This window comes from Gracilinanus agilis, chromosome 6 (genome assembly GCF_016433145.1).
Source record: "Gracilinanus agilis isolate LMUSP501 chromosome 6, AgileGrace, whole genome shotgun sequence".
Classification (NCBI taxonomy): domain Eukaryota; kingdom Metazoa; phylum Chordata; class Mammalia; order Didelphimorphia; family Didelphidae; genus Gracilinanus; species Gracilinanus agilis.
Window position 1 is genome coordinate 237,978,806 of NC_058135.1, and position 25,554 is coordinate 238,004,359.

The 25,554-nt window shown below is 41.0% G+C and overlaps 1 protein-coding gene across 2 annotated transcripts in view; it reads left to right on the top strand.

Moving 5' to 3' along the window:
- The window catches only part of ZNF143 (zinc finger protein 143), a 28,309-nt gene extending 7,440 nt beyond the window's left edge, over positions 1–20,869 (top strand). For both annotated transcript variants that reach the window (XM_044682170.1, XM_044682171.1), the window contains exons 7-16: positions 527–601; positions 3,389–3,508; positions 4,122–4,197; positions 4,769–4,894; positions 9,875–10,054; positions 11,554–11,781; positions 13,469–13,617; positions 15,029–15,190; positions 16,778–16,924; positions 19,512–20,869. In XM_044682170.1, the coding sequence (XP_044538105.1) occupies positions 527–601; positions 3,389–3,508; positions 4,122–4,197; positions 4,769–4,894; positions 9,875–10,054; positions 11,554–11,781; positions 13,469–13,617; positions 15,029–15,190; positions 16,778–16,924; positions 19,512–19,595 (1,347 nt within the window). In that variant the 3' untranslated portion in view covers positions 19,596–20,869. The remainder of the gene's footprint in view (positions 1–526; positions 602–3,388; positions 3,509–4,121; positions 4,198–4,768; positions 4,895–9,874; positions 10,055–11,553; positions 11,782–13,468; positions 13,618–15,028; positions 15,191–16,777; positions 16,925–19,511) is intronic.
- Positions 20,870–25,554: the final 4,685 nt, after the last annotated feature.

Consider the following 25,554-nt stretch of genomic DNA (forward strand, 5'->3'; position numbering starts at 1 on the left):
ACCTGAGGTATTTAATATTTATTGTATCTAACTATTTAAATTAAGTCAGCATCAAAGGGACATCACTCCTAGTGTCTAAATGAAAAAAGTGATTTTGAGAAAGATTAGAGGAAGGACAAGAGGATAGGGGTACACAGAGGGAGGGAAAACTTAAAATCCTTGTTTAGTATCCTGAGACTTCATAGGCTACCAACTCCAATTTGGCCTTCCAAATTGCCTCTTGTCCTGAGAGGATTATTCCCTCCATGATGTTTTGTTCTTTTTGGGCATTTTATATTATATTTTAATAGTTTATATTGAGTTCATTTATGTACATGTCTTATCCATTCCTATATGGTCGGGGCTTATTTTATTTTATCTTATGGAAAGTGTGCAATAGGGACTCAACCTTGTTACGGATTATGAAGCAGAAGTAAGAGAAGAGTAGTACATTTGTAGGTCTACAAAGGGCACTTCTTAAAAGTTGCATTGTTTCCTTCATTAGAAAATCCACCAACATCACCTCTTTTCTTCCTTTTATTTTTAGGTGTCTATAGATGGAAGTGACAGTGTAACTGGTGCTGGCATAATAGGTGAAAATGAGCAGGAAAAGAAAATGCAGGTATGGAATTCGGCAGTGATCTTGGCTTGAGTTTATTTGACTCTTCTTGCCAATGTGTCTAACTCTTCCCTTTATAAAAGCTGAACAGCACCATAAAGTTTAGGGAATGCCCATTCTTGAAGTACTAAGTTAGTACTTCTGATTTAGTAGAAATAGTATCTCTAATGGGAGCATGAATGAGTGTTGGCTTTGGAGTCAAAGGATCTATATTCAAATCATAGCCCTGGTTCTGCTCATTCCACTTTGCATCAGTTCATAAAAATGTTTCCAGGTTTTTCTGAAACTATCCCACTCATCATTTTCACAGCACAATAGTATTCCACTATAGTCATAAAACCACAACTTGTTCAGCCATTCTCCAATTGATGGGTGTCCCCTCGATTTCCAATTCTTTGCCACCACGAAAAGAGCTACTATAAACTTTTTTAACAAATAAGTCCTTTTCTTACACTGTTTTTTAGAACAGATTCCCCTTAGTCATGGTCATTGATTTTCCTTTTTCTGTTTAGCATTATTTGTCAAAAATACCAACTTGAATGGCATACTTAACAAATTTATGCATGACCCAAGGCTGGACAATGATAGCTAAAATACCACCTGAAATGTTGGGATTCCAAAACCTCTAAATAGGCTAGAATGTTGGGACAAATCAAATCTGATGAAATTTTAATAGGTAGGAATATGAAGTCTTATGCTTAGGTCTAAAAGATCAACTTCACATGTAGTAGATGAGGGAAGCATAGCTGGAAAGCATTTTATTCTGGGAGCTTTAGTGGGAGGCTGCAGACTTATAGGAGCTAAGAAATTTAGTGTAATCTTAGACTGCCATTAGAGAGGCATGGGATCCAGGACTAGGAAAAGAGATGGTTCCTCTGCCCAAAGTCTTTGGTGAATCAGAAAGTATCCAGAAGAAGGCAACTATTATGGTGAAGAGCTTCAAATTCATGCCATTTGAAGGTCAGTCAGAGGAACTGGGAATATATAGCTGGAAAAGAGAAGAGTTCCAGCATCATATAATTTTCTTCTGGTAATTCAAGAGCCCTCTAAGAAAGAGGGTTCAGACTTGTTCTGCCTTCACCCAGAGGATAGAACCAAGAATAAGCATTAGGAGCTTCAGAGAAGTAAATTTATGTTTCACATTAAGGCAAAAAACTTAAAATTATAGCTATTTTAAAGTGCATTGGAGGGACAGCTGGGTAGCATAGAGAATCAGAGCTCCAGGCCTGGAGTCAAAAGGATCAGGGCTAAAATCTGGCCTCAGACACTGCCTGACTGTGACCCTAGGAAAGTCACTTTGACCCCCATTGCCTAGCCCTTAATGCTCTTCTACCTTGGAACTGATACTTGATATCAATTCTAAGTCAGAAGGTAAGGGTTTTGTTGTTGTTTTTAAGTGGATTGGACTTCTTTGAGAGAGAGCTAGTCTCCCACCTTCTGGGAAGACTATTTGACATCTGCCTTTCGCATTTAATGTATAAGAGATGCTTGTCCAGATATAGCCTGGACTAAATGACTTTGGAGGTTTATCTCTTACAGTTAAGGTCTTGTGAATAGACCTCCACCATGGGCAGAATGTACAACTCTTTATGGCTTTAGACTTGGTAAGAGAGAACAAATATTACAAAGTTCAATTTATCTCCACCTCTTAGAGGTAGCCATCTTAAAGCCATCCACTGAAATATATCCATATGTTCAAAGTATTGGTTATAGGGCTCAGGTGAGGAATTTTTAAATTATTTTTTCATTTTAAATTTCTTTTAATGTAGATATCCATAAAATAGCAAATTGAAATTGAAAGTGTAATCAACATTTTTGGAAAATAGAAAGGAAGAAATTTTCCAGAAGTAGGCTTTACCAAGATTGACTACTTTGTCCATGTTGATCCAAAAGTTTTATGTGCCTAATTTGGCTCATAAGTGTTAAGAGTAGGGGTATCATTTTTGTAAACAAAGACCTGGATTAAACATCAATATGCAGGAGAACTAGGATTGGATGAGTTGGCATCTAAGGCCTCTTCCAACTTTACATTTAGAAATGGAAGAAAAAAGAATAGAAAGAAAGAAGGTAAGAAAATAAAAAGAACCAAAGGAAAAGAAATAATTCATTAGATGCTTATTATGTCTTTATATTATAGTATTTATATTATAGTCTTTGTCCTCAAGGATTTTATCTTCTAATAGAGGAAAAACAACACATGGGATGATGTGATTAAGGAAGGGAGTTTTGTTCTGGGAACAGACAAGAAGAGAAGAGAAGGAATCTTCCTGGCCACTTACCTGGCCACATTTGGGCCTGGTCCCTACTGGGACCAGTTGTAAAATTGTTGGCCAAATATTGGGCCAAGGAATTAGAGCAAAAGCAAAGAGGCTGGAGGTAGATGGATTGAAGCCATACCCTTTTCCTCCTTCACATGGTGTTTTAACCAGCTGAGCTAACTAATGGAAGGCAGGAGGGGGTAAAGGGTTGGCTTTTGAAGACCTGGATTCAGCTTCTGTCTCTGGCATATATTATCAGCATGATCCCAAGCCAGACATATCCTCTCTCAGTGTGCCAAGCAGCTCTAAGATCCTAAGCGGTATTTGAGCTGCCCATCTGGACATGGGGGTGAGCATTCCCTAAAGTTTAGGGCCTAAACCAATGAAATAATGCATTCAGACATTTTCCCAAAATGTTGATGTCCTCTTTATAGTGGGATTGAGTCAGAATCTGAGACTGCTTTTCATTTCTTACTTCAAAAAGTGTTGCTTCAGTCATTCCTGAGGTTACAACGTCCGTCTCTTCCCCTAGATTGTCTTACATGGACATGGGACAAGAGTCACTGCTAAGTCACAGCAGAGCGGAGAGAAGGCCTTTCGGTGTGACTACGATGGATGTGGAAAACTCTACACGACGGCTCATCATCTCAAGGTGCCCTTGTGCTCTCACCCTGAAGCCATTAGTATCACGGTCCCCTCCCTCATTACAGTGCTTGGTCTGCTCTCTGGCCCCACGTTCCACCCTTGGTGGCCACATCCATCTTCTCCTTTCTCTTTTGTTGCCATCAGGCCCCACGTGGTTGTCAGGCTCTCCAGCCATAGCAGTCTGCTCTAGCCACCCCGAATCCTTTCCACCTACACAGTTTCCAGTTCCTGGCTGCCACAGAAAAGTGCCACTGTGCATGTTTTCTGCAGAGCAGGAGCCTTCTTCTCTGTCTCAGCAGGTGTTTCCCTTAGTTCCCCTTTTCCTACGTACTCAGCCGGCTGAAATGTGTGTTGCCCCTGAAATATCACTATGACAGAGTGAGTATGAGTGTGCACACCTGATAGCAAGTAGGGTCTGGATTCAGGAAGACTGGCCTCAGACACCCTGTTTGCCTCAGTTCTCCTTTGTAAAAGGAGCTGGAGATAGAAATGACAAACCAATCCAGAATCTTTACCAAGAAACCCCACAGAGTCAGATACACCTGAGAAACCAACTAAGCAACAACAGCAGCAGCAAAAATGTCCAAGATGGAGACCCACTGATAGCCTTATTTTAACAGGTCCATGAAAGGTCACACACCGGAGACCGGCCATACCAGTGTGAGCACGCTGGCTGTGGGAAAGCCTTTGCCACAGGTAAAAACCTAATATTCTCAGATGCCCACTGGTTTTAGCAGAGGCAAGCCTTGGGGCAGCAGCAGTTGTCCTTTTATTTTCCATACATAAAAGGAGGGTAAAAATGCTCATCTTCAGTGATCTATTGACCCCTTTCTCTGTCCCCTGTTCTCTTTAGTCCCTTCTTTCTGTTCCATTTTCTATATTCCTTCATTCTCCCATTGTTCTGCCTGCCTTCTTTTAGACCAAAAGAGAGAAAATGAAAACTTGAAGGGAAAAAAAGATGGTTTTTTTTACTCAACTCCTTCTGTATGCATGCATAAATTTATGTCTCTTTCTTGTGTGTGATATGAGCTCTTTGAATGGAAAAGGTCACCTCGTACTGTCATGAATAGCATCTAACACATTAGGAATGCTCACTTTAAAATGTTAACATCTCCTATGAGGTTATTCCAGTGACCTTTCCTCAGTCAGATAAGCATTTCAGGAGTGTTCTGAGTTACTCCCACCCTAATAAAAGTTAAATAGCGACTTATCTGTTTTATTCAGTGATGGAATCCTTAGGTTTTATGTTTAAATTTCTTTTTTTAAGGTTATGGATTAAAAAGTCACGTCAGAACCCACACAGGAGAAAAGCCATATCGGTGTTCAGAAGACAATTGTACAAAGTCTTTTAAAACATCAGGCGATCTACAGAAGCACATTCGAACTCATACAGGTACTGGCATTATGGAGCAGCTCATAGATGTTAGCTCTTAGGGATCATGAAATCAGCCCCTTCAGCTTCTACATGGGCAGGCTCGGGTTCAAGGCGATAAAGTGGCTTGTCTGAAGCCCTGTATAGCTCTGGAGTGCCAGCGGCAGAACAACAGCCTGAAGCACCTCCAATTCCACTCCCATTGTTCTATACCCTGGTGCTTCTACAGGGCAAGGATGGGACTAGCCAGGTACAGTGTCCCTGGGTACCGTAGCCTTCCCTTCCTTCATCTTGCCCATAGTTATCTATGCCTTACCCTCTCCTATCCTCCTCCTCCTCCTCCTTGATTTATCCTACATCAGCCTTGCTGAACCAAGAATCAAGGCATAGTTGCTTATCATAGTCCTCTGCTCCAGGAATTTCAGAGGTTGCTGATAACTCATATTAACTCATGTTATTAGGAGCTGTTGCTTCAGTCACACAATACAAGCCCCCATGGAAGCAGAAATATTTTAAACATCATGTGATAATTTCACCCACAGGCATTGAAATTTCTGTTGCTTCTAATGGGTTTTCTCAAATAGCTCAATAGATGATTCACTGGCCATTAAAAATGGAATACTTTCCCCCAAAAGATAATCCCAGGTTCTTCATGGAGAACATATAAGTCTTCCTTTCACTTAGCTGCAATTTGCCTGTGTCTTTTAGTTACATTTAGAGTTAAGAGGAGTTGGGTTTTTTGTTTGTTTTTTGTTTTTTATCATTTGACCATTTGGGGAAACCCAAGGACTGTTTCTAGAATAGTGTTTTTAAATGCATAAAGTGAAATATATAGTATTATAAAGGAAATAAATTATATGAAAATAAAGTTATCAAAATATTTTTATAAAAAACAAGTTAACTAATTCCAGGCTAAGAAGCCTTGATTTAGAACAAGAATACTAAATAATAGTTCATATCTACCCAGACCACATTCACAACCTTTCTAGCTTGATAGAACCTACTAGAATTTGTGTGTGGCTTTCAAAAATCCAAGGTCACCTCCCTACCCAGGGAAAGGTCAGAGAATGGCTTTTGTGCAAGAGTTGGAGTGGATGGTTTTCACTGGGTGCCCAAAGACAATAAGACACATCCTGCCATGGGACACCTGGTTGTTTTGGCTTGTAGTGTTCATAATGAAAATAGGCAAAAAGATCTCCATAAAGGCAGCTACAGTGTATATGCACCCATCTCTCTTGTATGAGAGGAAGGAAAAAAGAAATTAAATTATTAGCTTGGCAAGATCCTTCAGACCCAGGAGGGACGGGGGGCATCTTGTTTTCTTCATTGCAAAGATGAACATCAGGGAGCCCAATGAGAAATATGTTGGAAAACATAGTTCAGAATTTAAAAAAAAAAAAAAAAGATTTGTTGGCTGCTAAGAAGCCTGAGGACACAGAGGGAGTAAATAGAGAAACTTGCATATTGTGAAGGTTTTCTTCAAAAGGGGAGTCAGACCGCACTGGATGTACCAAGCACACATACAAAAACCCCCACAAATAATCAACCAACTATGCCTTAATGAACAGAAAATGACCAGTTATTGATGTAGGAGCAATTTCTATATTAATTATCTATATCCAGTAAGACCACTGACTAGTTCAAACAAAAGTCAAAATCAATGCCAAATTATGGGAAAAGATGAAGACCCGAAGATACAGTGTATATTACATTGACTCCAACTTCAACTTTTCAAAGAAACTGTTGAGCTATAAAAATAGATAAAAGAAAATATATTGCTACTGATTATCACCATTTCCTACAGAAGTTTAATTGATAAAAATAAAGCAGTCATCACAACAAGAAGCCAAAAAAGAATCCAGAAACCTCATCAGCCCCCCAAACCAACACTGGTTTAGAATATCAATTCATTTACAATATACCATGGAAGAGGATACTGAAAGATCATGAGCAATATCCCTTCACATAAAAATGAATAGTATGGTAGAAAGGGATTGAGTCTGCAAAATTCTTGTTATGAGACCCTACCAAGCTGGATCATCCCAAGAGCATTCATATCCTAGATGAAATAAGAAGGATAATAAATAGGAAAAAATAGAAAAAGATTTTCCAGCCCACCTATGATTTATTTTCATCACTTCTAATAGTAAAGTGACCCCATTTTTAGACTCATCAGTTTAGAAGCTAGTTTGCCAGATGAAGACTAAAATCAGGAAAAATAGACAGCCCAGACTTGAGTTCATGGAGAAGAATTCTGGCTTGACCAGTGACATTTTTTAAACACTGAAGATCAGTTCTGGAGATATTTGAGAAGAGGAGATGATACTAAACTTTGAGTAAAAAAATAATTCTGGATATTATCTATTATATAAAAATAAAGAACACTAGAGAAATAAAGTCAGCAACCTACATTCCTGTGTTCTCATCTCTCTAAGATTTTTATGAGAATGAGCTAAACTTATATTGAGAGGATTCTTAGCAAAAATAAAAAGGATATAGGCAGGCTTTTGTGAACTGTTTTCTTTGTATTCACACAACTCACCAAAAGGTATAAAATATACAAAATCCTGCTGAGTTTATTGTTTGTCAATTACAGAAAAAAGGATTTGACTTGTTAGGCTGTGTTCAAGACTCTTCTCAACAAGAGTGACCACTGTGCATCTGTTTAGATCACACATTATTATTTCACACAGAAAATCCATAAGGGCTAGGCAGCAGGGATTAAGTGATTTGCCCAGGGTCACAAAGCTAGGGTGTGTCTGAGGTTGGATTTGAACCCAGGACATCCCATCGCCAGGCCTGGCTTTCTATCCACTGAGCCACCCAGCTGCCCCTACATTATTTATTAATAAATTGAAAACAAAACAACAAATCTTGAAAAAGAAGGGAGTAGAAAGATGTGTTTATCTTAATTGTGGAAGGAAGATGAGGTAAGCATCATTAATATTATCCTTACACTTTCACTCAAGAGTCCTTGTGATGCATCTGCAACCTCTAACCCTAAATATATAAATCAGGAAAGCAACAACTTCCTCTTCTTCCTGAAACCCTGTGTGTTCACATGAGGATTTAAAACCTTAAAGCATTTTCATTTACATGAAGCTGTTTTATAGGGCCTCAATTCCTGTTCTCCAGGATGCTTTCTAAAATTTATTATAAATAGAGCAAATGTCCTACAGTGGGGAAAAGACAATGGAGCCTTGAATCAGAAGTCCTAGGTTGGGGTTCTGATCTTACCAATTGCTTTCTGGGCAACTATGGGCAAATCATTTCTCTGAATTTTCTCATCTCTAACCAGTGATGGTCAAACTATTCCCTAATCGCTAGGTCCCCACATCCAGATGTAGTGATTAGGGAATTGCTTAAGGCAGTGATGGGCAAACTGGATCTGGCCAATGGGGATAATTTGCCCATCACTGGATCTATTGCAAATAGTAATAATATGGAAATAGGTTTTGAACAATGATACATGTAAAACCCAGTGGAATTGCTCATTGGCTCAGGGGAGAGGAGAGGGAGGATGGGAGAAAAAGAACATGAAACATGTAACCATGGAAAAATACCCTAAATTAATTAATTAAAAATTTAAGACCCTATAAATAAATTAATTAAAGGGTGAAAGAGGATAAAAATAATTCCAGCTCTGCTTACCTCCTGAGGTTATGAATGAGAAAAACCCTTTTTAAACTGAAAGTGCTGTATAAATTTTTGTTATTACAAATACAGTCGAAGGAATAGATACACTATAAAGAAGCCAGGCTCATACCATCAACCCCTAAATGCAAAGGATTATTTTGTTTTGTTTTTAACACATGTATAGTCAGAATGAGGTGCTTTGGTCAAAAAGGCAGGCCCCAAAACTGAACCAGAGAAAATTCTTCATTGGTATTTAGAATGTTTTCTTTATTTTATTTTATGCTACTGCCAGTGATCTCTGAAAGATGAATTAATTAATTTGCATTTATCAGGAACTTAATATGTGCTGGGCATTGTGCTAAGCGTGACAATAACACACATAAGAAGCAAGACAGCCCTGTATCCTTAAGGAGTTTACATTCCAATAGGAAAAGACAATACGTACAGGGAACAACATGAACAGGTGGCCAGAAAAGGCTGCTTTAGAATTTGAACTAACCAGGTAAAAGGTCAGAAGCATCTCATTTTTCAGAAATCTTGACTTAGTAGAAGAGAAATCCTGGTTTTCCATAGCTTGCGAAATTATTTTGCCTTTAACACAAGGGGAAATAAGCAGTGACAATCAGATCTTTTGCGCTATACTCCAGGACTCTCTTTCCCCCATCCTAAAATTTCTTGGGATACTTCAACTTCTTTTCTGGAACTGCATTTGCAGACATTGGAAAATGAAAAGGGAAGCCTAGCTTCTTTTTCATTTTTGAAAGATAATTGACATGCACCTTTTCCTTGTCTCTGGTACTGGAGAATATTTAGAGACCAGCAGACTGAACAGTTTTTCTTATAAAGTCAACTGATAAAGAAAAGATCACTCTTTTTTCTATATTTTGCCCTTTTTCCTAATCAAACAAAATTTCAATGACTGATAAAAGCTCTTAGGTAATCCTAAGAAGGTTCTGACTTATGGTCTTATCATTCTCAAATCTATTTTATTCCATTCTCTCTCCTTTCAGTCTGCCATTAAAATGTAAACATTTGATAATTCCTTCTGAGATATTCAGGTAATTAGTGATGTGGATACTTATTTTGGCTCAGAAATGTTCCTGTGTCCCTTGAAATTTGGAGAGAAAAGTAAACATTTCATAGAAAGTTTTACTCAAGTGAGAGAAATCTTAAGTAGCAAGACTAGAAATCATGGATTCCCCCTCTTTATTTTTTAAAAAGTTTTATTGATATCTTTTGTTTTATATCAGTTATCTCCATCTTTCCTGCCTTCCTTTCTACCCAATGTTGAAATAGAAGAAGAAAAATGGTTTGAGCAAAACCTACAAACTTAATCATTTAATTTACCCTCCTCTGTGTTTTCAGGTGAACGGCCCTTTAAGTGTCCCTTTGAAGGCTGCGGCAGGTCCTTTACTACATCAAACATCAGAAAAGTTCACATTAGAACACATACGGGAGAAAGACCCTATTACTGTACAGAGCCAGGATGTGGGAGGGCATTCGCCAGTGCAACAAATTATAAGAATCATGTGAGGATACACACAGGTAATCAGTCTCTGGGTTTGGGGTCTGGGTCTTTCCCTGCCTAGACAGACAGACTTTAGTCCTCCTTTGAAGCTTAGTTTAACTGCTGCTTTTCCCAAGAAGGCCCTCTGTGTCATCCCACACATGTGGCCTCTGATGGCTTCATGTGTCTAAGTCATACTGCCTGGCAAGAATTCAAGTAGCTAGAGGGCACAAGCTATGTGTTAGCCTTCCTTTGGGTCCCTTATGGTTCTAGGTATGCAATGTATACTCCAAGTTTTTGATTGGTTATAAAAAGTGGAGTCAATAAAAGGTATCTCTGTTTGATTCTTTACACTAAAGGAGCCAGCTATATTGAAGAATATTTTAGTATCCTTTCCTACATTTTAATGAGCTAGATCTTCTTTCTTCTTCTTCTTCTTCTTCTTCTTCTTCTTCTTCTTCTTCTTCTTCTTCCTTCTTCCTTCTTCCTTCTTCCTTCTTCCTTCTTCCTTTCTTCTTTCTTCTTTCTTCTTTCTTCTTTCTTCTTTCTTCTTTCTTCTTTTCTTTTTTTTTGGTCCAGACCTATGATTCATCCACAGAAGTCAGTGGTATCAAGCTCATAGAAATAGGGGCCAGTAAACCATACTGGTCCTTAGGGACTACATATTGACTTAGAAAACCACAAATTTGCAAATGTATAAATCTATATCATATTGCTTGCTTCTCAAGGAATGGAAAAGGGAATATGGAATTCAATTCTTTTAAATGAATGTTTAAAATTTTTGCTTACGTATGAATGAGAAAAATAAATTTTGAAATAATTTTTTAAAAAACACAAATTAACATTAATTGAATTTTTATTGCTTTTGTTAAATAGTTCCAGATTGCATTTTGGTCTGGTTTGGGCTGAGTGTTTGATACCTCTGGTGTAAGGAATGAGGAAATTTCCCTCCCCTGATGTAGATACTCAGTCCTTTTGAAATATATAGCTTCAGAGAGATACCCAGGGTTCTGGGAAGATTCAACAACTGGCCCAATGTCACAAGGCCAGTATGTGTTAGATGTGGGACTTGAACCCAATTTTTGTTCAACTCTAATGCCAACTTCTAATCACTAAGCTACTCTGCCTCCCAGAGTGCATTAGTAATGATACTAATCGCAATTTCTGTTATGATATAAATATTTTTCTTGATTAATGGCTTGTCTAGTTACAGAAAACAATTAGAATATCACTAAAGCATAAATTACAAATTCAGAAGAATCTAATGTCTTACTTTTTTTCTTTTTAAATTAAGAAAAGAAAGTTAAATGGTCATTTTCTTTGGAGATATGGGGAGGGTATCAAAGGAGGAATGCTAGCTAGAAAATAGGAGTGCATAGGCTTTTTCCTATTATTTTTCAGTTATTGTCCCTGGTGGAAAGCTTATTGCTATCATATCTATCCTTTCATGGAAAAGGCAAAAAATTAATATAGACCTTTTAGCTTTTATAGCCTAATGTGTAACATGTTGGCATTGTGTGTGTTGTCTCTTCCTTAGGGGAGAAGCCATATGTTTGTACAGTCCCTGGGTGCGATAAAAGATTCACAGAATATTCCAGTTTGTACAAACACCATGTTGTCCACACTCATTCCAAACCATACAACTGCAATCATTGTGGAAAAACATATAAGCAGATCTCTACCCTAGCAATGCACAAGCGAACCGCCCACAACGACACAGAGCCAATTGAAGAAGAGCAAGAAGCCTTCTTCGAGCCTCCACCAGGTAGGTGGTCATGCCAAGGGGATCAGGCATTGGGCAGGAGGGGGAGCCTTTTCATACATCATAATTGTGAGCAAGTCTTCCAAGAGTCACATTGCTTTCAAGCTTTTGTTCAGAATCACCTTGGATCCCCTTCTGTTTTGTTCCTGACTTACCTGGGCCAATTGGATAATCTTCTGTCAGTCTCACTAGGAAGTGCCCCGATCTAAAGAGTTCTTAGTATTGGTCTTCCTTTCTGACTGCCTCTGTGCCTGTTATCGGACAGCTCTGCCAGGTAGAGTCTCAGAGAGGGCATTCCATAAAAATAAATTCTTTCATTCATTCAAAGAGATAGTGTTGGGGAGAGGAGAGAAACTTGTGTGTTAATGAGAGACACCTATTCAGACTTTTCTTTTTTGGACATAGTCTACTTTTCAGAGGTTTCACATGAAAAAATGTTGTGGGAAACCCTCCTCCCCATCCCTAATCTCACACTGTATACCTCAGTGATTTCCAGCTAGATAGTAGACTTCAATATTTTAAAAGGAAAAAAAAACCTAAAAAGATTGAAGTGAATAGAATAATATAGTTATCTTAATTGTAGAAGGGAGATGAGGCAAGCATAGTTAAAATATTATCCATACTCCCAGTTGGAGCCCTTGTGACCATTGGCATACATTTGCAAGAAGTTGCTGAGAAAACTGACAGAAAGGAGAAAGGCTAATGGTGCCCTCTGGGGATTCAGCTGGTGACCCTGGGTCTTCTTAGCCCAGTGCTCTCCATCCACAGACTTCAGGCAACAGCCTATAATGTTGTAGGTTACCTTTAATTTCCCTTTAAAATTGCCATAAAGATCCAACTTGTCCCATTTCTGCCTTTTATGAGAGAGAGAGAAAGAATGGAGGATGGGAAGAGAGAAGGAACTAAGCTGATACGTAAATATGACTCTACTGATGAGGATAATTGCAACAGGAATACTTGGAGTGCCTTATGATCATTTAAGAAATAGAATAAGAGGGGGCAGCTGGGTAGCTCAGTGGATTGAGAGCCAAGCCTAGAGACGGGAGGTCCTAGGTTCAAATCTGGCCTCAGCCACTTCCCAGCTGTGTGACCCTGGGCAAGTCACTTGACCCCCATTGCCTACCCTTACCACTCTTCTGCCCTGGAGCCAATACACAGTACTGACTCCAAGACGGAAGGTAAGGGTTTAAAAAAAAAAAGAAATAGAATAAGAGCCTCTTAATCTGCCTTTATACCATGGTGAGTGTCCTTTCCTGAGGGCCTGTGTTAATGAATATTTGTTAGTGCCACTTGGTTGTATTTACAGACCATTCAGGTTTGCTGGTTAGTATTCTAACAAGGGGAATCATTATTAGAGCATTATTGTTTTTCCTATCTTCTTAGCCAGCAACCAAATAAAGTGAGGCTATAACTAATTCATATTGACTTGCTTATTCTTGGAAGCTTTATTTACATATATTTTCTTCTCCTCCCCTAAAACACATACTCTTTAACAAAGAAGAGAAAACAGACCCAAGAACTTGGACCAATTTGTTCAATTTGATGCTATTAAATTTGGGGGATGGGGATAGGATTGTTGTAAAGAATCAGTAAGAAATGCCCTTTATGGTTAGTAATTTAATAAATAACACAAAGATCTATTGTCTTTTTTTTCTACTTAATTTCAATTTATATATTTTTTCTGTAACAGGTCAAGGTGAGGACATCCTCAAAGGTCCACAAATAACATATGTTACAGGCGTAGAAGGAGAGGATGTTGTATCTGCACAAGTAGCTACAGTGACTCAATCTGGATTGAGCCAGCAAGTAACACTCATATCCCAGGATGGAACCCAACATGTAAGTATCCCACCACGTAAAAGTCAGCTGAAAATTCTGGAGAATGTTCCTTTTGGAGAATGGTGGGAGATGGGGCTAAAATTCCAGGTTTTGGTCAGACTGTGGAAACCCCTGACTGTCAGGCTAAGGAAATTTGAAATTTATCCTATAAGCAGCAGGGATGCTCTGGATATTTTCAGCTGCTTGAATGATAAGATTAAAACAAAGTTTTATTTTTATTTATTTATTCAGTTACATGTAGAAACAACCTTCAACAATTGTTCTCTGACGTTTTAGGATTCAGATTTTTTTCCCTCTCCTTTCCCCACTTTTCTCCTTGAGGCAGAAAATTGTCTCATATATGTTTTAAAAGTGCTAAAAAAAAAGTTTTAGGAACATTAATATAGAAGTGATCCACAGAGGGTAGAGACTTTTAGGAAGCTGTAGTAAAAATATGGGATAATAAGGGCCTGAACTAGGGTAGTACTGGAATAGGAAGGAAGGATGAAGGTGAGACATACCTCTAAGGGTCCACAGCATTTGATGACAGGAAAGATGGGGGGATGAAGAGAAACAGTCATCATAGATGTTGTTATAGAAATCACTATTACATGCTTGTCAGCTCTGGGGGTGGGGAGGGTAGGAAAAATCATGAATCATGGAACCATGGAAAAACACTCTAAATAAATAAATAAATTTAAATTTAAGAAGAAAGAAAGAAATCACTGTTACAGCCAACCTGACAGAATGGCTCTCTCAGGCTGGCCGCCCAGCCAAAGGTTTGTTCAGTTTACCCTGTAAACTTTACAAAAGATGCTTTTGGGTACCTCTTACCCCAAATTGCCCTCTATCCTCTCCTCCAAAATAAAGCTGGATAAGATGACTTTTAGCATTCCCAAAATACCTTTCATGGAGAGTTTTCACCTCCTGATACAATACCCCAAAGTGCAGTTTGGAACAGAAAGATGTCTCACACAAAAATTTGACCCTTTTATCCAAGCCTGTTACGTTTGCTTTGAAAAGTCCCAAGAGCAAATTTCATAATGGGAACACAAAGAATTGCTGAAGCAAATTTAAGATGGTGTTTGGTCATGGGCTGGGGATGCCACCAGCCCGCAGTGATTCTGTGAGGGGGGAGGGTGCCGGCTCTGTGCCCTGGTGACAAGTCAAGTTTGTGTGAGACCCGTCGAGGGTCTCGAATGAGGCTGACGTATTTATGACCGGTTTCTGGATCAGACTTGCTGGGTAAACAGACTGCCCGTAGAGCCGGCGTCCAGGCAAAGTGTGTTTGAATTCACCGGCCAGAGGCTTTCTTTTAGCTTAGCCTCCGGAGGAAGATTCATCTCATTCATTGTCGATTTGTGATTGGACTCAAGTGACCTAATCATGCAGCATTTCTGATTTGTTTAATAGAAAAATGTTTCCTTTTCAGGTCAACATATCTCAGGCAGACATGCAAGCCATTGGCAATACCATCACGATGGTGACGCAAGATGGCACCCCCATCACAGTCCCCGCTCATGATGCAGTTATCTCTTCGGCAGGAACGCACTCTGTAGCCATGGTGACCGCCGAGGGCACTGAAGGACAACAGGTAAGCGCCTTTGTACGCACGCCCAGGACGCTGGGGAGATGGCCAGAGCCAGCTCGGGGGCAGGCAGGGCCTCCTCCTCGCGGGGGGCGAGTCTCCTCATGTGTAGGATCAGCGGCGGCTCCCCCATTCTGGGGTCTGCGCCATCCGCTCCGGGGCACCCACCCCGGGCGGCGTCGCCCTCCGGCGTCCCTCGCAGCCGTCCTCTGGCAACAGCAGGCGAAGCCCGGCCTGTCCGAGCTCACCGGGGGGGTCGTGTCGTAGCTTACGGTGCCGGCCGGCCCGCGTGATGATGGGTCCATCCAGAGGAACGACCCTCTCATCTTCCCTCCGGCTAGCACCTTTCCTGGGCCCCCGACGGCCGAGGGCCTGGCAGTAGGGAGCGATGCAGACAGGCTAGCTGGGGTCCATTAACCGCCTCAGGACAGATGTGCCCCTACCCGATACCCGCCGTAGACGCTCCCTAAAATCTTGTTTCAAGAAGTGGACTGCGGCGTGGGGACCTTCGTCGTCCCGTGCAGCCTCTTCTTTGATCAGTGAGAGAACAGAGAGCCCAGAGGCGTGATTTATCCACAGTCCCAGATCTCCTAACTCCTGGTCAGAGGACCCCGAACGGACCTTATCATGGCTTATGTTGAAATCATCGCAGTGAGCTCTTCACAGAATCTGGAGCACAGACACAGATATCCACGGGGGAAATGGCGAAATCTCCCCGGGGGGGGGGGGGGGGGGTATTCCAGCCTCATCTGGACCAAAGCCTTCCCAGAACACCCCTCACTCTGCTCTGCCCCGACAGCAGTTCTTAGGCCCAAAGGAGGGGGTCCGCTGGGTGACCCTGGGCAAGTCACTTAACCCCAATGCCTAGCCTTTACCTCTGTCTGCCTCGGAACCAGTACACAGTATTGATTCTAAGATGGAAGGTGAGGGTTAAACAACAAACAGCTCAAGGCAGCCTACGTGGGAGTTTTCATTCTAGTTCATGGAACAGAATCCGTGAATATCCCGTCTCAAATGTTCTAGTGGGTTCAGAAACGGGGGCTCCTTTGTGGAATGAAGGCCGAGGTACCAAGCGGCCGCCGAGGGCTCTGTCACTCCTCTGGTTGGGCGGAACGAGGCGGATCCAGCCTCTCTGTGGGTTACCACAGGAGGAACGTCTCCCCGGGTCTCTCCAGGCCCCGTGTGGGAAAGGCAGCCGGGCCACTCCTGAGACAGGCCCTCCAGAATTCTTTTCTTGACATTTGTGTGGGGGAGGAAGGAACGGAAATGTATGCCTGCTACACTGGAGCCTGCTGCTCCGGGAAATCTGTGATTTTAAATAATGATGGGTTTGAATAGAAGGAAATAAGTTGCCCAGCACTTACCCAGAGCCAGGAATAAAGAGATATTTGGGAGCCTTGGTGTTTTGTGCTTGTCGGTCGGCACAACGACTCGCCACTTGGGGGCAGTAAAATTTAGGGCCGAGAAGACCTGCCGGCGGCGGAAGCTGGCTCTTCTGGGTTAGGGAAGTGAGCTCTAGTGTGTTAAGTCAGCCCCAGCACCTGGCCAAGGGCTGAGGAGGAACCCTGAGAGTCTCCAGCTTCTGTGTTCCAGGTTGCAATCGTGGCCCAGGACTTGGCAGCGTTCCACACGGCCTCCTCAGAAATGGCGCATCAGACCCACGGGCACCATCTGGTGACCACAGAAGCCCGGCCGCTGACGTTAGTGGCCACGTCCAACGGGACGCAGATCGCAGTGCAGGTAAGCCCAGGAACATGGCGGGTTTGACCTCCTTGACTCCCCGCCCTTCCTGCAGTACCCTCAGGGCTATTTCTGGCCCCCACACACAAGCGTGCCCACATAGATGCCAACCTAGGGCTGCTGCGATGGAATCTCCATTTCCCACGCTGGTTTCAGAGGAATATGTAGCCAGAAGAAGGAAGGGACGGACACCCCAGAAAGCCACCTCAGAGGTCCCCAAAAGCCTCCCGTTGGGTGCTAGTCAGAATCTCCCCAAAGATTCCCTTCCAAATTCCACGATCTGGTGAATAAGAGCATCTCCTCCCCTTTTCTGTACTATTAAAGGAGATGGAGCCATCTGAGTAGGAATGCCCGTGGCAGCTTCGGGTTGGGTTAGACAACGCCTGTGACTCCTCCCCCTGGGATTCTGGGCTTCCTTGGGCCAATGCCACTGGGTTCTGTGCTCCAAGACTGCGTGCCCTTAGAGGCTGGGAGACGGCTCCTCTCTTGTCCTGCCTCATTTGTGTAAACTGCAGAGAAGGTGGCACGTAGTTTAGAACCACCTCTCTTCTCCCGTGTTTGATTCTGACCTTTCTCAGGAGCAAAACCTACTGCAGCTCCTCCCATACACACACACATCTGTTAGGAGGGAGAGCTGAATTCCTGCAAAGGAAGAAGAAAAATGGGAAATTTAGGGCATCAGATCTAAAGTAGCTCCAGGGTCCCACAACCATCAGATTCTCTTTCCCTTAAATCTTCACTTGGATTCACCATTACTGAGCAGTTTTACAGATTCACATGCCACTCTTCAAAATACCACATTCAAAGCAAAACTTAACAATAGCACCTTTTTTTTAAGCCCCTTACTTTCTGTCCTAGTAACAACTCTAAGACAGAAGAACAAAACCTGGGCAAATAGGGTTAAGGGATTTGCCCAGAATCACACAGCTACGAAGTATCTGAAGCTAAATTTGAACCCAAGTCCTGATGCTCTATCCAGTGTGCCACCTAGCTGCCCCAGTACCACCATTTTGTAATAAAATGGTTTTACATTTATAGATCATTTTATGGTCACCGAGCACCTCAAACACATCTCATTTTGTTCTCAATGAGACAGCCCTATGAGGTAGAGGATGCAAGTATTACTGTTCCCATTTTATAGAAAAGGAAACTGAGGGTGAAGAAGTGACTTGCCCCAGATTATTACAGCTAGACTCACCTCTTGAAAGAGACGTGCTCTTTCAACAAGGACAGCTGATTGATTAACCCTCAGAGACTCATTCTACCATCCCTGTCAATTCAACAAACCTAGTATATTTGCAAAAATCTTTGTAGTGGGTACAGAAATTGGGGATAAGACAAGGCTCCCCTCCCAGAAGGAATAAGTAGTTAGAGAGGTAGATAAGACAAATACACAGTAAAAATACTAAATAAAAGGTGATAGGTGTCCCCCAAAGAGGCACCAAGCTCTTTTCTACAGTTGGGAATACCAGGAAATTCTTTAACTTGCTAGAAATCATTATGGAGGTCTAGAAAGAAGTCCAATGCTCCTAGTGTGTAGGGTTTGGCAGCATGCCCCATGTTGGAAAAATGTCAAACAAAGATGTCTTTAAAAAATGTTTTTTTAGGCACTTACTTGAAATGATCATTAGAATATAGTTCAAGAAAATAAATGCCTTTTTTTTTTTTTTTTTTTTTTTTTTTCATTTCTGGAGGTGAATACCTCTTTAGGAGACTCCTGAGAGGCCTGTGGAATTTCCAAACTAAGGAATTTCCTTTGGCCCCTTTGGTGTAAAGCCTTTTTTTCCCCCCCCAAAACCTAAAGAAACTAAACTTAATCTTTTTCCACCTTCTTTTCTCTTCCCATCACTTAGATATCTCTGGCTATGTCCATTTATTCAGAGTCAAATACAAAGAGCATTTATCAAATACCTAGTCTGCTTTGGGAGCTGGGGGTACACAAGCGAAAAAAATGTCCCTGCTCTCCAGGGACCTGCATTTTTCTTGAGGGACACAAACAAATGTGCATAAAATAATTTAATAAATTAGCTAATTAATGAATTAATAAAATAAATTAATGAAAAGTATGTACAGTTTGTTACCTTTTTGCTTTCCTTCCTCAAGGGAGGAAGGGGATTTGGAACTCAAATTTTTAAGAAGTAAATGATAAAGTGTGGGTACGTGTACGTGTATTATGCACACATTTTTTTAAACCCTTACCTTTTGTCTTGGAATTAATACTAAGTATTGGTTCCAAGGCAGAAGAGAAGTAAGGGCTAGGCAACAGGTTAAGTGATTTGCCCAGGGTCATACAGCAAGAAAGTGTCTGAGATCAGATTTGAACCTAGGACCTTCCATCTCTAGGCCTGGCTCTCTATCCACTGAGACACCTCACTGCCCTGTAAATTATATATTTTTAAAAAATTAAAGTATATACTAAGAGGGAGAACATATTAGATTATAGCAAACTGAGTTTTCCAAGAGAGAGTAGGAAAGATTTGTCCCCTGGCCCCTGACATTTGTGTTGTTGAAAGTCCTTTTTTCTTTTTTTCCCACTATAAGTTTTGAACTGTTGGGTGAAAAATGCTCTTCATCTTTTGTGTTCCAGCTTGGAGAACAGCAGTCTTTGGAAGAAGCCATCAGAATAGCCTCCAGAATCCAGCAAGGAGAGACTCCAGGCTTGGATGATTAACCCGGGCCTCGGAACCATCCAATTGGAAAGTGTTTTACTTTCAGACAACAGAGACCCCTGCAGCCAGAATCCAAGACCACTTGGAAGTTTTCCATTCCCTGATACTGTGCACACATTTTTTTATGCACAAGTGGACAACGTCTTACACTTGACACTTGAAGTAGATCGGTTGGACTCGGTGACCACTAAGGTCCCTTCCAACTCTGCAAATCGGCAACTCTAGATTTCCAGCCTGACCCTTTGCATATGCAGAAATATGAAATTAGGGCTAGATCGTAGATTTTCCTGTTGTTACTCTTTTATCAAATCTCAGACTACTGAAGTCTACCTGCATGGCCAGTGCAGCTGTAGAATTCTGCCCCAGGATGAATTTTTAACTTTATGTACACGATCAAGGCAGTTCAGACACTTTCAGATGTCTGAAAGGTCCTTACAATCATAATTCCAGAAGCCATTTCAAATGACAAAGGATGCAAAGCCTTTAAATATGTTCCTCAATGAGTAGAAACCCTGCAATTTTGGTTCTACATTTCTCCATTTTGATTTGTGTCCCAAATAGCTGGATGACTGTTGTCTTCCCTGTTCCTGTTAAATACAGTCTGTTCAGCTAATTCCATTAGCTTTACATTGGATTATGTAAAAACCGAAAAGCTTTGGTTGTTCAAAATTAAAAGGTTAAATCCAATGCTCTGTTTCCTTAAAGGTTTTACCGTATGAGTTTGTTCTTGGTTTTGTTTTGTTTTAACAATTCCAATTATGATCAAGAAAAATGTGCCCACAGTGTCCAGGGAAGAAGGCAGGGCCATGATCTGAAGTGAATTGACTCTGGGATGAGTTCAATGTAACCTATTTATTTTTGTTTAACGTGTTATATCCTTGTTCCAAAGTTTATTTATCCTGTAGCTCATTTTTAATTGAATCTAGTAGTTCAATAAATGATAATTTACTTTTATTAAATTGGGTGAATAAATTGCTGAAGAAAAACAGACTAGACATGTAATGGCGACAACCACCAGGACTCGTGGGAGGCCTCTTGCAAGAGAACGAAACTCAGCCTCAAGAAGATTTTTTACAAATCAGTGGTTCAGATTCTGCTTCAGTAGAAATTCAGGCCAAAAGGGCATTTCCTCTTCACTCCCTTATTCCACCATTATATTGTTCTTTGTACAGTTAAAAAACCCAGTTGTGGATATGTTTCATTTCAATTTGTACAGTTAAAAAGAAAACTTTGTTTTGTTTTGTTTTTTATTATTGAATATAAATGCTGTCTCTTATCTGGTTTTCTTTGAAGTTTCTACCAAAAGGAAACATTTAAGATAAAACAGCATTGTGGGCCTGGGTAGCCGAGTTCCCACAAAAACCAGGACCACTGTTTCTCAAGCATGCTGCTGTAATAGAAGATCCACAGCTCCCTTGTTCTTCTTCCTTTACTGGACACGAACTCAGGGGTGGGCTGTCAAGGGAGAAGACAAGAGTCCTGGGTCAGAAGAATTCCCCCCACCTTTTTCCATTTTAAGTTAGTTTTTATAGCTGCACCAGCTTAGGCTCTTGGACTGGCCTATCCAAAGGGTCACCCCAATGGCTTATGGCAGACTTTGCCCTTAGATTGGGCATGGGGAGAGAGGCCACTGAGGCTGCACCCAAGGGACCTCTCCATAATCACTTGGGATTCATCCTTCCTCCGGCACTAAGGCTGATTCCTCTTAATGTGTCACCAAGTCACAGTTGACAACATTTCCCTTAGGTTGCTGTCTCTTCCCACTTTGGTAAATCATTTCCTGCTGCTGTTCTGTATGGACCTCGTGAGCTCCAGGATGGAACTTTCTGCCACTATTCAAGAAGAAAACCATTTACACTAATTTTTAGAGGTTTAAAACAAATGAAAGGAGAGGAAGGGGTTTGCAAGCTCTCAAGTAGCGAGACCCCAGTAATTTATTCAGGCAATAAAGGTTATTTTCTTTCCCCTTGCCACTGGTCTGTGACTTGCCCCTAGGAAAGGAGAAATATGACTTGCTAATACTGGTCTTATATTCCTGGGAGCTGCTAAAGCCCCAAGATCCCAATTCCTTTTTCTTTTTAATTAATATTACATTTACTAATTTTACTTTCATTATTACAGGGGTTTTGGTTTTATAACACAAAAATGAACAATACAAAAAAAAGAAAATAAATTAAAATTTTAAAATAGAACAAATCATACACAACCATCTCTACTGGAAATCCTTTAGTGCAAATGGTGCAAATTATTAAAGTGGGGAAATTATAACTGTGCATGAAATATTCTGAAAATTACCCAATTCCTTTTTAGGAGGGAGGTAGAACTTTGCTGAGGTCTGGAGAGATGCCTGGTACCATAGATTCTGTTCAAGAAAAGGCCAGATTAAAAACTTATCCAGTACCTTTTTTCTTTTTTAAACCTATAACTTCTTAGTATCAATTCTAAGACAGAAGAGTGGCAAAGGGCAAACGATTGGGTTAAGCGATTTGCCCAAGGTCACACCGCTAGGAAATGTCTGAGGTCAAATTTGAACCCAGATCCTCCCCATTCCATGCCTGGTTCTCTATCCACTATCTGGTTGCCCCTTCCCACTAGCTTTTTTTGTCAGGGAAACCCTTTAGAATCCAAGAAAATCACCTCTATTCCTCTGCCCCCTTATTCCTCTGTTATCTCCATTTCCTATTGCTTTTCTCCTTACCTTTCCATCCCTGCCTCTAACCATCACCATCTCGAAACCCCACAGAACAGCTAAGAACTGTCCCTTTGCCTTAACCCTCTGTGGATGATGTCAAATCTGCCCTGCACTGCCCACACTTACCAATAGTCAGAAGACTCAATGACACAGCTTGAACTTGGCCCACTGTATACAAAACAGGTATCTGATAACTGATGAAAATAACTCTTGTGAATAAGCTTGGTCAGAGAAATAACCCAGGAGCCCTGGGTTTCAGAATTCTGTCACTATACCCCTAGGTGGCCTTGGACACTAGGATACTTCCTCCTTGGACCTCAAAGGAGCCTGAATTTAGGGCCAGCACAAGGACCTTAGGAATCACAGAATCCAACCCCTTCATCTGTAGCTGAGGGAGTTAATGTAAAAACAAAAAGGGACTTGCCCAAGGACGTAGTGGTAGTAGTAGTAGTAAATGGCAGGTCTTGGATTTGAACCCAGAATCTTAGACCCAGGTCTCAAATCTAGCACTTTTCCAGCCTTTTCCTAAATCCAATTTCTGTTGCATTAGCCTTAAAATAAGGGAAGAGATGCTAGTGAGGGGCCATTCAGCTCCAGTGTCCCATGACTCATCCAAGTAAGCAGCCAAGCTAGAGGTGTTGGGGGTACTGTGGTAAAGCCTGCTGGATAGAGGTTCAAGGACCTGGGTTCTAATTCTGCCTTAGCCACTTTGTGTCCCTCCTCTCTGGGTTTTCAATTTCTTTATCTGTAAAAGGGGGGTTGAGTTGGGGAGGAGCCAAGATGGTGGAGAAGGTTCATGGATCCATCTGATCTCTATCAAATTACCCTCTCAAAAAACTATGATGTAATGCCTCAGAATGAATTCTGAAGGAGCATAACCCACAAAAAGATGAGGCGAAGTAGTTTTTCAATCCAAAACAAATTAGAAGGCCAGCATGAGGATTCTGGTATACCCCACCACAGCAGTGGGTCCTGGGTGCAGCTGTAACAGCAGCAAAGGTTTCTGGAGCTCTTAGCCACAGATGGTAAAGAGGTTTGGAAAACTACTCAGAAGGAGATTGCAGGGGTCCCTTTACTGGCTGTGGGTGCAATACTCTTGTTGCATTTCCCATATACAGATCCAGGTAGCAGTCCTTGAACATGGTCTGGGGAAGGAGGATCACTAACACCAGCTCTTGCAGCCATGGAGGAGCAAAGATTTTGACTTTGATTGTTTCTTGATGCCTCAAGGAGTCATTAGCTTCTGTTTGCCCAATTCTAATTTTTAAAGCATGATTTTCTTGAGTGAGATTTCGTACCTCCATTTCCATTTGACCAATTCTACCTACTATGTGCCAAGCATATATAAGTACTGGGGTTGCAAAGAAAGGCAGAAGACAGCCTCTTTCCTCAAGGAGCTTAGTCTCCTTTGTCTTGTCCCAAAAGGTGTTAGCAACTTGCATTTATGAATTCCTAGAGCCATAGATTTAAAACTAGAAGGAATCTTAGGATTGGGATGTTCCTCAAGGGCAGATAATCTATCTATCTATCTATCTATCTATCTATCTATCTATCTATCTATCTATCTATCTATCTATCTATCTATCTATCTATTGCACCCCACCATCTATTGCAGGGGCTGGCATAGGGGGAAGCTAGATGCAAAGTGCATAGAGGACTAGACCTGGAGTTAGGAAGTCCTGAATGAAAATCTGACCCTGGGCAAGTCACTTAACCTCTGTCTCAGTTTCCCCAGCTGTAAACAGGAATAATAATAGAGCCTACCTCTCAGGATTATTGCAAGAATCAAATGAGATAATAATTATAAAGTGCTTAGCACAATATCTGGTCCTTTATAAGTACTATGTAAATGTTAGCTATTATTATTAATAAATGTTTATTGAATGAATGAATATACCCCAACCCCTTCATTTTACACATACGGAAATGGAAGTCCTGAGAAGTCAACAGTCTTGCCTTATTCAAGTAAAGGGAGAAGCAACAATGGACACTCCCCCCCCTGGACACTACCTAGAGGATTGGCACCTGGGTATGAGACCCAGTTGACCTGATGGAAAAAGTTGGGTTACTTACTGAGTTGTATGCCTTTCTAGCTATCTCTCTGTAGAAGAACCATTCCCAGCTCTCTTTGCCAAACACATTTCCTCAGGGCATCTCACAGCTTAGGGTGTCCTTTTTTCCCCTCCCTAAAATAGGAGTTAAACTGATAGTAGTTCTGTACTTTGAAGCCAAGAAAAATAAATCTAATCTCTTTTCTACATGATTAAAAAAAAAAAGGAGTTAGACTAGAGATAAAATGTTAGCAGAAATATCTTCCAATTGCCAGAGAAGAAGAGCTGAGTTTAGGAGTTGACGGTCCCTCTGATCTGTGTGGGCTAGGTTACCTGAGGATCCAAGTTGCCCATGACACTGATGCCTTTTTATATTCTTGATTTAGGAGAAAATTTGAACTCTTCTTTAGGATTCAGGAGTCAACAACAGAATTGTAGATGTCAAGCTGGTGTGGACCTCAGAAGCCATCTAATCTGATCCTCTCTTTTTTTCTAGCGAGGAAACTAAGGTCTAGGGAGTTTAAATGACTCAAGAGATGGGATTCAAACTCAGGTCCTCTGACTTTAGAGCTCTTTCCACTGAATCATATTATTTCTTTCCCAATCAATTAATCAACCAAACACTCCAACAAGCATTTATTAAGTTTCTCCTACATGTCAGACAATGGTTAACACTATAATTAAAAAGACAAAATGAAACTATTTATCTCAAAAACCACCTTGGATATTTACTAGTTGAATGACTCTATGTAAGTCATATTCCCATGAGCCTCAGTTACCTAATTTGTTAAATTAGGAGATTGGATTTAATTGTTTCAAATTCTTTCCAGCTCTCAGGGTAGTTACATGGCATAAGAGTTAGAGTGCCTGACCTGAAGCTCAGGAAGACTTCTCTTCCCGAGTTCAGATCTGGCCCCAGATGCTTCCTACCTGTGTGACCCTGGGCAAGTCACTTAGCCCTGTTTGCCTCAGTTTCCTCATCTGTAAAATGAATTGGAGAAGAAAATAGCGAACCACTCCAGCATCTTTACCGAGAATACTTCCAAATGGGGTCACAAAGTGTTGGATTCAACTGAGCAACATTATTATTATTAAATATGTCCCTTAACCATTATGGGTCTCACCATTTTTTCATTTGTAAAATAAGGGTCCTGAGCTAAGCAGTCTTCCTTTCTGCTCTAAATTCAAAGGACTTTAGCTATGTGACAAATCATCTAC